Source organism: Halictus rubicundus, chromosome 3, assembly GCF_050948215.1.
Source record: "Halictus rubicundus isolate RS-2024b chromosome 3, iyHalRubi1_principal, whole genome shotgun sequence".
Lineage (NCBI taxonomy): Eukaryota > Metazoa > Arthropoda > Insecta > Hymenoptera > Halictidae > Halictus > Halictus rubicundus.
In genome coordinates this window covers 7601045-7616808 of record NC_135151.1, presented here as the reverse complement: position 1 = coordinate 7616808, position 15764 = coordinate 7601045, and the positions used below count along the sequence as shown (strand labels likewise).

The 15764-nt window shown below is 39.3% G+C and overlaps 1 protein-coding gene across 1 annotated transcript in view; it reads right to left on the bottom strand.

The window, feature by feature from the left end:
- Window positions 1-15764, bottom strand: part of Sytbeta (Synaptotagmin beta) — a 121916-nt gene that overhangs the window by 74996 nt on the left and 31156 nt on the right. Inside the window, exon 2 of the mRNA XM_076785145.1 lies at window positions 9701-10028. Coding sequence (XP_076641260.1) covers window positions 9701-9967 — 267 coding nt within the window. The 5' untranslated portion in view covers window positions 9968-10028. The remainder of the gene's footprint in view (window positions 1-9700; window positions 10029-15764) is intronic.

Here is a 15764-nt window from a genome sequence, read left to right as displayed (position 1 = left end):
CGAAGCATGCTGAACGATCCCGAGGGCTGGCAAGTAAAAGTTTGTCCCGTTCGCTTGATCTTCTTCTGGTAACCTTGCGTCAAGGGAAATTTCATTTCTCGGTGAGGCTCGACGACGTCAAGACGGCCGCCATCATCCGTCATTAACTCGCGATAAAGTATGCGGCAAGGTCGTGTTTTCAACTCGTTCCGCCGTTCCGCCGCGACGAGGATAAATTTATTAAATTCCGACTGGCAAATTTCTACGGACTTCTTGCTTATTTTGCGGCCAAGCTTACCACCCGCCGTCTTTCCTAACCTAGCAGATCCACTGGCTGACCTTCGCTGGATTATTCCACTGGAAAAACTCGGAATTAAAGGATCACGTTGACTATTTAGCGATAACGTGGCCTTTAGCAATTTTTTCTGAAAAATGTAACAGACCTTCTTCCTTAACAAGCATTTGATCCAAACGTACATGTATTCTACAATCTTCTGTAATTTGTTTTTATTGCAAAACCTTTCAGAATGCTCGGGGAACAGCTTCCCCCCCCCAGAAGTTGTCACGCTTAGTTAACTATTTACAGACAAGGTGGCCTTTAGAAATTTTTTCTGAAAAAACCAATCAACTTCCTTCTTTCACGTGCACACTGTTTACAAGCCCATATACTCTACAACCTTTAATAATTTTTTTATTACAAAATCTTTAGAAATATCCGAGCGACTGCCTTTGCATCAAAATCTGTTTCCCTAAATACCCTGCACTATATGTTCACTGCAATATGCACTATATTTTCACATCAAACCACCGCCATTTTGTGAGAAATCAATTTTTTAAAAAATCCCTTCGGTCATCTACTAGGTAAAATAATGTACCAACAGAATCTTCATCAATATTTGACTCCGGTTGATCCAGATTTGCGATAGCATGCATTTTTGAAAATATGCGCACTGTATGCATTTTAAAAAGGTTCACTCGTTTGTAAAAAGGCCTCTTTTTCTGTAAAAAAAAAAAATTGTTAGGGACTACGTTTTCTTGCGGATCGTTAATTAGGCGTTTTAAAAGGTCTTCGTTGCAGCCATTACATTTGCGTTCCCCTCGGAGTCTCTAATTAAATAATAGTGGAATACTGGGAACTTATCTCGCGTTGTTCCGTAGTTCGTGGAAATTAATCGAGTGTTGTTAAACTTTGCCAGAACGTTACAGTGGACAGCGAGAAACGGGAGGATGGTGCGTTGATTAAAACGAAATCGATCCTTGAAACCTCTTCGTTGATGCGGCGTTTTATTTCGACGGTAATTGGTGTTCGTAGCTGTTTCGATGCAGGAAATTATACAGTGCAAGCTTTTAGCAATAAGAATTTCAATCTGCCGACTCGTTTAGATTCATAGCTTCACAATCATAGATTTGAATAAAAGCCATTAGACAAATCTCAAAATAGAAATGTTATACATAAATAACAGGGTACTGGAGCCAAATAAAAGTGTCCTTCTTCCTCTAATAATTTTAATATTTACAAAACATTGATATTCCCAAATTCTTCATTTCTGTGTCACACATGCACACAAATTGCATTTTGATCATTCCTACCACAAATGATAATTTATATGTTTATTTTGTGATTGAATAATTGCTGAATGAATTGGGTGTAATATATGGTGATCGGTAATTCTTTTAATCTTTCGACGGTTTGAAATTTCACCTACATACTCATTCCAGTCATAAATGCGCAATATCCGCAATCTAGTTATTATCATTAGGGAATTTCTGGAAATTCCCAATTAATATTGTGTTACCCAGATTTGCATCCAATTGATCAGCGGAATCGCATTAAAGCAGCCTTGGTCGATTATTTATTACTATTTCCCGCTCGGAGGGTAACTAGACCCTTTCTTCAACTTGCGGTGTCTACTGTGTAATCAATCAAAGCTCCCGAGTTAACTGCATGAATATTTTACGCCAATTTACCGTGTGTCACGCCTGAGTGTACAGCTCGATTCTAAACGAGTTGTAAATTATGCGACTGTTCCAACAGCGTCACGGCATGTTTTTCTTTGTGCCATTACTATCACAAATACTTTTCTCTGAGCATCGTTATAGTTTGACTGATTATGCAATAGCAAACATGTAACATTACAATAATATTAAAGAATGTTTTTAAAACATGTTGCTAAAATCATGTGTTCAAAATCCGTAAAACGGATGAAGTTATAGGGTTCTGAAACATAAATTACGTAAGTGTGTAACTCGATGGAGAAGTTTAACCCCTCCATTGTTACTCGAATTTTCACTTTGTTGCTGATGGAGCATCTGTTGCTTTCCTGCATTATGAACACGAATTATTGAATTTTTATTACATCCGACCTGTACAGTGTTCAACTTTATGCATCTACAGAACCTTCACACTTGTGAAATACAAGAAAAATTATTATCACAAACTGACAGTAAGAAAGAAATATTTTTTGATTTTTTCAAACTGATCTACGGTAAATTGGAATCTGATTAAAGATTCACAGTTTAACGCTCGGACTCCCGCGAGTTCTAGGCCTATGCCGGAGTCATTTCTGACCCACGCCGATATTTCACTACAGTTTTCTTTCGATAAACGGCGACGGCTCGGTACCGGCTTTCCTCGTATTACGGATGAAGAAGAAGAAGAAGATGGTGTAGCGATTTTCTTATTTCGGAATAATAAGCGTCGTCTTATATAAGAATAAAGTTGTACATATTGACAGCCGCTGGAGCTTATCCCCACCACTACAGCGACGGGTCACGAATGACTCCGGAATAGCAGATGGAGGGCTAATGACAAGTCATAAGCAAATGTATACGGTACGATAATCGAATTTCTTAGGCAAACTCGGTCACAGTTGCCAACGAGTGCAGTAGTTATGCCTGTGACTATAGACGGTACACGTCGACTATAGTCGCTTCCAACCCGGAAACGCGTGAGATCGTCTCAGCGGCGGCGTTTTAAAATGCCCGTGGAGCAGAATGGAAGCGTTGAATCGGTTCCGACAAAGGGGTTCGTTCCTTCAATAAACGAAGAGAATCGCGAAACTCTCGTATCGATCGAATTCGGCGATAGTTCTCGTTCTTTGTCGGGGATCGTTCGAGCCGCGAGTACAATGTTACGAGCCTACGACGCGACGGCTCGTTCGCGAACGGTTTTGCATTATAGATCACCGTGTTGCGTTCAACTCGCCGCCGGATAGAATTTTAAACGAGAGAAACTCCCGCGATCTACATTTCCACCCCGGTGGAATCGATCGCTTGGAAAACCAGTTCCCCGAACCACCCCTTATCTAACCGGTCACCCCCAACAGCCCCAGATCCTCTCGCTTATCGATTCGACCGAAGAAACTTGTTTCCCGCGTGCCGGTAAATAATGCAACCCCCCTCCCCCCAACCCCCCACGCTCCCTAGCGGGGTGGCTCGTTCAATATCAATAACGAGCGTCTTCCACGATCGACGGTTTTTTTGATAGATGACCGAGTTGCAGGCGCGTTATGCACCCCGGATCACCGTTGCATCCTACCGGAGCTGCACCTTTACGTAAGTCCGAGAAATTGCATTACTTTCGAGGGAAGACCGATTTTCTAGACCGCGGTCACTTGCGACGACGATGGCATGTTTAGCTCTTATGTAAGTCTCCTACGCTCGATGGTTCGACGAAAGTACATTTTAATAGGTTTTTGGTTGTTTATAATGATATTAAAACACCGGAGGAACGTGAATTAGCAAACGAAATCCCCGAGAGATCGCTCCAGTTTGTAAGCTCAGTTTTGAGAATTTTTTAAGAGAGAGGCAACGGGTACTATAAATTCAAACTTTGCACACATATTAACCAACACTTGGAGAGTGTACTCAAATTGTTTTGAACGATAATAATCAGTTTCTTCGATGCTACAGCAACATTTTGAAGGGAAAGTTTATCGTCGACGAACATATATGATTTTCACGGTACTGGTCGTCTGACACGCAAAATGTAAAATATTTTTTAATTCATACAAGGTGTGACCGGACGAAAAAGAAGGAATAACATTGTATAGTTTGACGACGCGTCTGATCATGACCAACCAATTCTGCAATACTTTCTACATGCACTGAAGCACGCGAACTGTTTACGGATCTTTGAACTCGATTTTCTCAGAAACGAGGCGTCGAAACGAAAACATGTTACTCATTTTCTTCGACTTACTTTTGCATGAAGAATCATTGTTACACGTAGAATCTGCCCGGTTCGTACCCTCCCGTGCCCAGGCCACACCCTGTATAAGTGTAGGTTCGTAGTTAAAATATTTTATTGAAAGTGAGAATCATGCATATCGTGATCGTCGTAGATAATATTATGTGACGCTGGCCCCAAACGTATTTTAGGGTTGTGCTTGCGTCTCGAAGCTCGCGTTTCGATACACGATTTCAACGAAATTCGTTATCTCCGTTATCGGTTACGGCTGTACCGTGCGCAGTTAGAGAAGCTTCATATCCCAACCGGGAATATAAAATCTGGAATTTGGATCGATACAGCGCTCCGCAACGTCCGATAGATATCGCGCAGAGAAACGCACGCCGCGTATACACAAACGAAAATCCCGAACAGCTGGTACGTCGAGAGAGCACCGTGCAAACCGAGAGATACGCAGAGATATTTTCTTGCCGTTTTTCGGTTTTTTCTCTTGTTTTCCCGTTTTTTCCCATCCGTTTATCACCAGCGGCCAGAAACGTTATTTCTCGGAACACTGCCGGCGACGGACAAATTTGTAACTTGTTTCTTTCGTTCGGGAACGTTCGTTGCGGAAGAACAATGGAATATGCTATACCGAAGGCTTTTAAATATCGCGGAATTGTTGAAGAAAATGGAGAAATGTCGGCCAATCATTGAAGAAGAAGATAGAAGTTCAGTTGAGCGGTTAATTTATGGAATTTCGTGAATTGTTGAATCTTTAGTGAGTTTTAATGAGTTCGCACAGTAGAACGCTTCGTTGGGAATATCGAATGTTGTCCAACTTTCAGTTTCGATTTTCGATAATTGAATATTAGAATAACCTGTTTGTGAACGCTACTACATATAATCGCAGACAGTTGTTTATCATGGTATTGCACAAGTTGCTTTGAAAACTACCACTTTGACAGTTTTCAAAAATTCTCAATTAACACCGTAGGACTTAATCATTTTAATAAGAAATTTTCGATTAAAATTATCGCAAGGTTCGATTACGTTTCTTCTGACACTTTTATTACAGTGTCCAGTGAATACCAGAGTTACAGGAAACTATTTCACTTTCTTAGGTACTTCGAAGACGCACTTTTGTATGCCAGCCGCGTAAGTGGCGACACTTTCGAGCTTTAATAAAAAATCGCGCATAGAGACAGCGTTTTCGTATGTAAATACATGTAGATGGAACTTTATCGGGCGTACCTTTTTTAGTAGGACACGATTTGGATCGTAAACCCGTTTTTATAGTGATACATTTTTGGTATCCTGATAGCGGTCACAATTTTTACGCTTCCCTTTCACGGATCGTGGAGAATAATTGAAGGATCGTCCCAATATTTTCATAAATCTTTCGCGCGCTCTTTCTGCACATTCTATCACCAGAAAATTGCAAAATTTGTTGTTTCGAACGCTACGAACTTTCGCATGAATTTCATAATTTATTCAGTTGTACATAACGATATCTTCATTTAATTTGGCTGATATTTCAAAAACGTGGTAACGAAGAAATTTTTCATCGATTTTTCGAGTGTAATATCTGCGTATTAAATGTACTTTGGCTGCGCAAATGTTGAAAAAAGCTCAATCGCCAAAAAGCGTTGCTGCGTGTACAGGTAATTGTTTTGGAAAATCAATTTCTTTGTTCGATTTCGGTACTGTCAATACGTAGGCTTGTTTCGTTCGTTGTTTCGTTGCAAAATTGATTTTTCGACGAAAGTCTATTTGACGTTTCGATAGTTTAAAAATAGTACGCAGGTCAGCAACGTAGAAAATAATATTAAAAAATATAATAACTCTTTTTAGAAGGAGTACTCTTCTTTACACGTTTATTTAATGTGTCTAGACAAGTTTCTTAGAAGAAAGCTTACAAGCTTAGCTAAGAAGCTTACAAGGCTTGTGCATATTAAAAGTAATAACCGTTGTAATTAAAATTGATTTACAATGTGTAAAAATGCTCCAAAAGGAAGGGAACATTTTGAAAACTCTCGAGTGTAAACTGTGAGTGTGAATTGTTCTAAAAATGTATTTCAGTATTTTTAAGTTATTCTATATATTTAGCTGTCTTGAAACTTATAAATAAATAATATACAGGGTGGTAACAAAAAGGCCGGATAATTATAGGCCTTACATGTAGTACCCACCAAGAGGAGTAAAGAATGTGTAATTAACATAGATCGTAAGAGCAATCCTGTCCCTGTAAAATCAACATTTATTATTTATTAGCGTTTCATATTGTGATCAAATAATTTCGCTTTCCACATAGGTAAGTACGAAGTATTAGTTCAAGGTTGTAAAGACGAGGTTGCCAACATGAGGCGTAGTACAAATCTACAGTCACGTCTACGAAGTGAACATTCGATGTGTTGCAAAGAGAACCAGTTATGATATGGAGCAGTAATAAATAATGAAAATTGATTTCACAGGGAAAGGATCTATGTTGATTAGACATTTTTTACTCCTCACTGTGAGTACTATGAAGCCTGTAAGTATCGGACCTTCTCTTTATCACCCTGTATAAGTTGTGCAAATGATTCGTTCTGCTTTTCCCATAAGATTCGATGCAAAAGCGGTAAGAATTATTTGTTTCGTAAAATCTGAAAATAGCGCCATTCCACGTAGTGGCAAAACGCTCAAACTGTTAGACAAATTTACCGACAGAGTCAAAGAAACTGGTTGCGCCACCTGTGGTAAGTAGAGGAACTTCGATGCCATTTGCATTACCGACAGTCAACAGCAAATGTCGCTCATTGAACCACAGACGAGGTACAGGAGTAGACCAATTACACCGACGAGATATATATAAAGACTGCCAGCCCCCGTCTCCGACAAGATATATATAAAACTGCCAGCCTTACGGGAGAATGTGTCGCTCGAAAAATACAGTGTTTTCTACTGCCCTCTAGGATAGATTTTGGCTGGAGTAAGAAACAGAAAGCCAACGATGGTATTTCGTCGGTGCAGAAGCCCACTAAGGAAATTCTCGTCGGTGAGAAGGTGATTCATCACGGACCCATATCGATTATCAAATGTTACACATTCTCCGACCAGAGTTGGGCAAAATATTTATCTAAATAAAAATTTCGAATAACGAATAAAAGATAAAAAAATGTTTATTTCCTTATTCGAAGGTTCGAATAAAAAAAGTATCTTTATTCGACGAGTATCGAATAAATAATTTTATTCGACGAGAATTTATCCGACGAAAAAAGATAATTTTTTTTATTCGAAGAGGATTTATTCGAACTTCGAATAATTTTTTCATCTTTTATCTGTATCTTTTATTCGAAGGCTTCGAATAAATCTTCGAATAACTTTTGCCGAGCGCCGAGCTTCAAAGACCCAGCGGCGACAGACGACATACAATGTAAGCGGATGGAGAATCGTGCACGAATGGAAGTTTAAACTTTTAGATTTTTCAATATATCCTCATAAAATTGTGACGAGCGATTGGAGGGGATTTTCCTGATGAAAATGAGGTCAAATTCGAGTATAATCAAACAAGTTTCACTGATACGTAATCTTGATAATACAGAAATCTACGTCTACGAATAATCGACAGTCGGTAACGTTTGGCTAACAGCTTGACCATTTCGCCACTACGTGGAATAGCCCTATTTTCAGATTTTACGGAGTAGTTAATTCTTGCCGCTACTTGCACGATGCCTTATGGAGAAAGTTGCAAGTTTTATCTGTGGCTATGCTTTTAATACAAATAAAATATAAAAGTATAAAAAAAACGGTCGAAAATTCCTACGGGAATGCATTCGAAAAATTACTCGAAAAACTGCAGACGTCTATGCTTGTACATCTATCAATATAAACAAATAATTAAAAATTACTAGCAAGTGTAATAGTAGGGCTTCAACAAATAATGCTTCCTTTTTTATCATTTACTCAGGAGAGCAGTTATCGTCAAACAAAAATTCATTGATCCATAAAATCGATGAGCTCTGTCCAACCATAGGTTCAACTGTGTCTGGCTAGTTACCGACATTCTACTGTCGGTATAATCATTGACATGTTTCACTTGCCAGTTTTATTGTATCTCTTGTGTACCATTACCATCTCTGGATCGAATTTTTCGTTATTAATCTAGGTTTTGCAAACAAACGTAAAGCATTCAGTCGTGTACCATACTGCACGGAGACAATAAAGTTCAACAACGTTCCAAAAGTTAAACAATCAGGTAAAATCATTTCAGTGGTTCAATGCCGAAACCTTTCAATCGTGTGATACGATGATGGATTGAGTCCTGATATTTGTTTTCTGGTTGTCGTACACAAAGCGTTCGCTCGCAATTAGATTGACTAGATTAAGTAGCTAACAATATGGATACCTGATATATTTGTAGCACGCATACTCAGCTTTGATCGATGTAAAAACTATTATCAAAGATTCTTTTCCTTGGTGGATTTCCACATGAAAACGTTCTTCTCATAATTTACATTAATACGACTAGTCTATTGAAGCTGTATGTATATTAGTCGCGTTTAGTGCTCGGAATTTCCAGCGTTAACATATTGCAATTATTCAATTACATATTGATTACACAAATTATAAAGCGGATAATTTCGAGAATTCGAACGGTAATAAATTGCAAATATATTCCAGAGAAATTTTTCAAAATATTAGATCAACGAGTGCGAGTTACCTCTCGCACGTGGAATGTAATGCACATGATGTCGTGTGTGTTCCAAGTAAAGAACCGGGGTAATTAACTGGGTAAAACAAACCGCTGGACGCTATTAACCCTAATACAAATAGCCGGATAATTACCTGTCGGTTCAGAATGTTCAACGTGTATGTTGTCAGCGGTTCTTTGATAGCGAGAAGCTCGCTAATTGATGGCTATTCTTTTATTCCAAGCGCGATGCATGCTTACTTATCACGGAAAGCTTAGGATCGTTAAAAATCCTTCCTATCTATATATATATTCTTTCTGTAAATGAAACTCTAACACCAAAATATTGAGAAATCTATACAAAACATATAGACACACAAAAATGAAATAATTAACCCTGGAAAAACTAAGTCTCGGAGATGAGACTCGACATATTTAAAATGCCAGTTTAAATATACACTATCATTTTCAATAACAATATCTTTCTTACTTAGACAAGCAATATACACGCATTTAGCTGTTTACAATATAATCATTAGACTGCGGATCTTTATGCAAAATAAAAATTGTCTGCATCAACTACAAGAAAGGGGATGTACGTAAAAATTGAATCCTTCTCTTAATAACTTTAATAGGTTGTAAATACCTTACCAGTATCACTAAATTCATGTAATGTTCCTTCTATTTTGTACTTCACCTTCTAATTTTCCTCGTGAATGCATAAAATCCACAGTCTCAAGTAAACTGATAGGAAACTGTTAGGAAATTCTTGGTAACAAAAATAGAAAAGATGTTCGCAGTGCAATGTGCTAATATTTTTGTGATCCAGAGCTATTCCCTCAGTTTCTCCAGGGTTAATGGGACCGGTTACATTCGCTTACCCCGGACTGCACCGTGTAGTAATTTTTCTGCTGGTTCTTCCAGCAGTTCAGCATGTGGGAGGACGTAGCATCCTGCGACTGCTGGAACGAATGCTCCTGCCTAGTTTCCGGTCTTCTGGTGGTGGGTGGATCAGGCCAACGGTCGAGGTTGCTCCAATAGGATCCCTTGCGTTTCACGGAATAGTATCGGTACACCACGATAGTGACGGCGACCACCAAGGCCAACCCGGTGCCGGCAGCTGCCCCGAAGATCGCCGAGGAAACCATTTCTTCTCGACTTCTTCTATTCCGTCACTGTCACTGCTGGTTAACTTCTGCCCCGGTGTGTCTGAAAAAAAGCAACCATCCATTAGAAAGGGGAAAGAAACGCAAGAAGCCTCGATTAGATTAGGTCGCTTCCACTTATTTTCTCTCGGCAAATTATGGTCGCCGGAGTTTATGGTCGCTAAAAGCTGGCCTCCACGAAACGCGGCCGCGCTAAATGCGATTCGTTGTTCGATTATGCTCAGGGCTGTTGTCCTTTCCGTTACGATTCTTATTAATCGGAGATGATCGAGAAGTATCTGTTCATCAATTTTGGGAAGTTGTAATCGAGAGGGATTGTCGTTCAATGACTGCTATTGTGAAGATACAGAAACCCATTCTGTATTGTATTGCAAAATGTGCATCATATGAGAACAGAAATGAGAAAATAAACAAAAACAATATTAGTTAGCAAACAACAATAATAATTAAGGGGCCGGCAGGCACTTGGCCTTGACTGTCACGCTATGTTACGCTGTGCCTTTTTTTCTAGACATTTTACGTCTTAAATAAGTAAGTGATCAATTAAAAATGCATACCACCGTGTTTGTACATGTCTTTGCTACGTCTGTATAGAGCCCTTTTTCCGATACGAACACTAAATCTCTCGAAATTAAGAGAATCTCTCAGCGGCAGCCATCTTGTGACGTCATACTTGCTTCAGAATTCGAATTTTCTGCCGAATATTACAAATTACTCCACGATGAGGTAGAAATTCGCAATTTGGGCTCTATACAGACGTAGATTAGAATTTTAGGAAACACAATTGACCACTTCTAAACTGCTCATTGCAATATTGAAGCGGTAGTTTGAAAAGGTTTTGACCCTTGCATACGTATATGGATTTCAAACCATGCCGGCCCCCTTAATAATAACTAATTATTAGTTGGCAAACAACAATAATGCAGCGTTCGCCTATAGCGTTGAAATTCCTAGGCGCCGATCCGTTGCTATTAAATTTTGACGGGCATCGCGTAATTTCCCGTGCAAATAAGACCAGTTCCCTTCATCCCTTGCGAATCCACCAGAGCTCATTGAAATCCGAACGTCTCTTGATTTGCGTGATTGGCCGTTCGTCGCGGATTAATCTATTCGGTTGCTATGACGATCGCTCATACTTGATTTTCATTTTCTGCCGAGGCAACGGGCGTGACCATAAAAAAAAAGCGGGAACGAGAGCTAACCCCCCCCCCCCCCGCCGTCGAACGAACATAAACGTGCGAACTGTTAGAGGCACGAATGGGGAGAGTCCAACGACCATACTCGTTCCTTTTGTCGTTGATTAAACGATGAACAGAGAAAGGGTGTTATCATCCGATCCTCTGGAAGGTCAACCGTTAATGGACCTTTTGATATTAACCCTTCAGTGGCCACTAAAACGCGATAATATAGTGGGAAGAATGTCATCTCTTCCTATTATGACTCGTATGGTTTCACGTTACATTCGTGTTATATAAATGTCACGTGAATAGTATTACTTGTACTCATATTGCGTTCACATTTTAAATCGTACGAAAATCATAGTATGTATTTTCATAAACATTATGAACTAACACTAGAACTACCGAGTCCTAAACGAGACCGGTGTATACTGCTCCTTTATACTGATAACAGGATTGAATTGATTTAGATTTTAAAAAATTCCAAAAATTTCTACAACTTCGCTAGCTGTAGGAGAAAAATTTTAAATGCGCCATTTTGACGTGCTCGGTAGTTCTAGCGTTAAACATTGTGGACTAAATATGAACGTCTGTAATTGCATTTATTTATACTTTGGAGTGACAGTTTAAGCAAACATGATAGAAGAATTCACAATATTTCAAAGAAATGTAACCGAGGTAATCGAGAAGCATGGACAGGGGAAAACATCGAGCATAAACGAAATATCACGAGGATGTCTCATCATGCGATTCTGTTGTTCGAGAATGTCACAGAACGTATGTTGCTGCTGTCGTTCTTTATTTGATCATCTGTCAGAATACGAGGTATCAATGTTCGGCATCGGAGGAATTTTATTTCTCAAGTGCGACCCTGACACCCCTTGGATTCTTTGTTTTGTGGGTGTGTGCGGGCGTGGGTGTACCCGCCATTGCATTCGAGGAAACACTGCTCTGCCTACACATTTCCCGCGAATCTGCAACATACGATGCACCGTGGAACGAAGGTCGTGTGATCTTTACTGCCAAATATTTGCTGCTGGTCCCTGCCGCTATCAAACACTCTTTCACTTAGGAATTCGTTTTATCGCGATTCGATCCGCTTGCGTACGCTGCAACTCCGTTTGACATTTAAAAAAGTACGTATTTTATTCTTGCAATTTCACACTATTTCCTCAGATTATGAGACATTGCACTGAGATCTTGTCAACAATTTCGTGCACAGTTTTCTTTTCTAAATACTTTCAATTACTGTAGTTCGAGGCTTCGACAACTGCAGGTCCGAAAAAAATTCAAGAACCAAGGGTAGTCACGTGACTTAAGATCCGTCTTGATCTTGATCCGACGGGTCCTAAGTCTGTGACTAAACTTGTCACATTTTTTGCTCTGTATTATCGATATTATGAATTCTGACGCCAGAAACGTGCTGCAAGTTTTTGGCTTTACTTCGCAGAGTATCAAGACAAAATATAGCTCAATTTGTAACTGGAGATATTTTCTAGCGCGCGTTACTCTCGATTTCATCCAGAAAACTCATCCAATGGCATAAAAATGCTTGGATTCCACGGTATGCACATCGTCAATTTTTGGCCTGATTCTAACGCTTATATTACTAAATATCTGCATAATCTCGTTAGCTCATGACCAGCGCGTGCTAGATTAAATCTTCCTCTTTCGAGTGAGCCCTTTCCAGGCGAAAAATATTCTCATATAAGGACAAAAAGTTGAGGCACGTAAAACCATTTTTCGCCTATTTTTGTCGGTAACGTGGTCACTCTACCTTATCGCGAATCTACGGAGTCTATAATTGGAATTATTTTACAGCGAGGCAGAGAAAATAAATGAATGTCCAGGAAATTTTTCCAACGTCATGAAGACGGCGGATCTTTATGCGAAATACAAATTTTCTACCGGAATTGCAACAAATCGGAGTGAAATAGAAATTTATTTTCCTTCTTATAATATAACAGTATTTTTAAATTCTACTAATGTTTTTACTGTTTTCACAATTACACCTACTCATTTTTGTCGTAATTGCAGAAAATCTGTTGCCTAGTCATGAGAGACCCCAGTAAATTAGTGCGGAGTTAAATTATTCATAGGATATGATATTAAAAATCGACACGAAACTCTGAATTGGTACGCGTATCGCACGGTTTCATTGATTTTATCCATCGCTCGCAATAACCTCTGTAGCATCCTCGTTCAGGAGATGATTGTTCTTATAATTCAATTCGATTCTACTCTTCGACTTGTAAACGTTTTCGAAAATCGAGTTTCGCGCGAACCGCGCGTGGAAAACAAGATTCGTCCATCATCCAAAATGGCACTTCGAAACTGAATGTTAGCTTTCAATTACGCGGTCGATTACCCAGCCATCGAAACGGTACTGGTCAATGCGAACTGGTCACCGATAATAGGTTCACATGAGATTCGACCCTAGAAGCGAAAATTGATCTGGCAAGAAAGAAAGTACAATTTATGCTGTCTTAAGAGGGCAATGCCATTTGGAGCTGTCCATTTTGGACAATTTGTGAGATAAATTTTTAGATGGATCTACGGTTTGGAAATTTTGTGTATGTTTGTTCGCGTTTCAAGATAATACAGAAAATTTTTTGTACAGCTATCCTCACTATTACATAAATTATTGTTTTCTACAGCATACCATTTTCAAAAGAAAATCAATAGCGATTTGGTAAATCTGTACGTGGTTGTTTTGTGAGTTAGAATCAAGTAAAATGCAACTCGTATGGTTGTGAAGTTTAGTACCGACCTTAAATTTAGCACTAAAATGTTTAAACTAATTAAACGCGTATTCCTCGAGGATTGAAAGTTGATTCGTGACCGTAATCGAGGCCAATTAATCTCGCCATTTGCATAACTGTGCTCGAAACCTGTTTTATAGGTCAATGGCGATGAGATTAAAAATTCCAGCGAATGTTTCGCTTCACCCTCCCCCAAAAAATAAAAACAAACCTGAAAGACTAAATAGATCCTTAATCCTCGGATCACCAGCTTCGATCGCTCCATTTTAAATAATTAAAGTTGCCGTCGGACGCTTCAAGCGTGCAAACTTTTAAATATCAAAAAACTCCGACAGAAGTACTTCTTTCCTATGCTTCTCACAATGATCGCTGTTGCTGTACTTCCGTTTTCATTACCTGAAGTGTCAGCGAAACGGGAACGCGATCGGTTCGTTCGAATAAAACGATACGATTTCGAGCATACGGAACGAACGACTGAACGGCAGAATCATTTCCGGTAATTTCACGATCGATGTCGAATCGATTCCACGTTTGTATCGTCTCGAAAGCGGGTCTCATAAAACAACAACGAAAAGCCTGAGCAACGATGACTGAACTGCAAGAATGAAAAATGAGTCGGCGGCACTTGCATTGAATGTCGCTTGAATCGTCTCTTGAACATCGCAACGCGATTCGAGAATTTCGATCTGAGAGAAGCAATTTTATGTCTGCGCTGAGTGCTCGTGTCCGCGAAGAAAAATTATTGCATCAATTCTTGGCAACGCGATTTTTCTGGCTTCAAACTTTGGAAATGTGATCGAAAGATGAAACTGGAATTTATCGATTTTTATACGTGCGAATAAAATGTGATTGAGAAGATGGTTGAAGGATGCTCGAAGACGTTCGGAGACGTTTGAAGACGTTCGAGGATGAATGCCGATGTAAGATGACAGTCTTAGAGTTTCTGTTCCTAAAGTTACGAATATGTAATGTAATTATATACCAACCGAAGGATCAGTGCATATTGTTCATTTTCCTATTATTTAGGATTTCGACACACAATTTAATTCTCCGAGGAAATTGTTTTTAGTATAAACGATTATTCGATTGCAGATTTTTCTGAAATATAAAACTGCATTAACCCTCCGTATGCTCCGTATGTATAATTTTATACCGATGTAAGATGACGCTTTTTATTTCGAAATAACAAAATCGCCTCTTCTTCTTCTTCGTCCGCAATGCGACGAAAGCCGGTCCCCAGCCATCGCCTTATATCGAAAGGAAACTATAGTGAAATATCGGCGTGAGTCAGAAATGACTCGCAGAACTCGCAGGAGTTCGAGGGTTAATTGCGAGATACAGGTGCTACACAAACATTTATTTCCCTTCTTAATAATTATAATGAAGTGAAAACACTTCAACAGTGTTTTGAAATTCTCTAAATGTTTTACTATTTTTCATTTGATCTACTAATTTTTTTCATAACTCCATGAAGATCCAGAGCCTAACGACAACAATTTTAATCGTGAATCAATAAGAGATAGTAATTTCTTTCGAAACGTCGATCAATCGACTGCTGGCGGGTGGTATATTAAGATCCGACTTCCTTTGTACATTGTCTAATATTGTAACGATAGACGTGAAATTTGGTTGGTCTCCGAACAAGGTGGCGGCGCAGCGATTGTCAGAAAATCGGGGAAGCGTTGAATAATGAAATAATGGAACGTCGGTCGATTTAATATTATTCGAGCAAGACGCGACCTTTATCGTCCCTCGAAGTTTCACCGGCCAGCAAACTCCTTCGAACACCGCGATAACATACTCCGTCAGCTCGTGAAATCCTCTTATCTCCGTATCTTG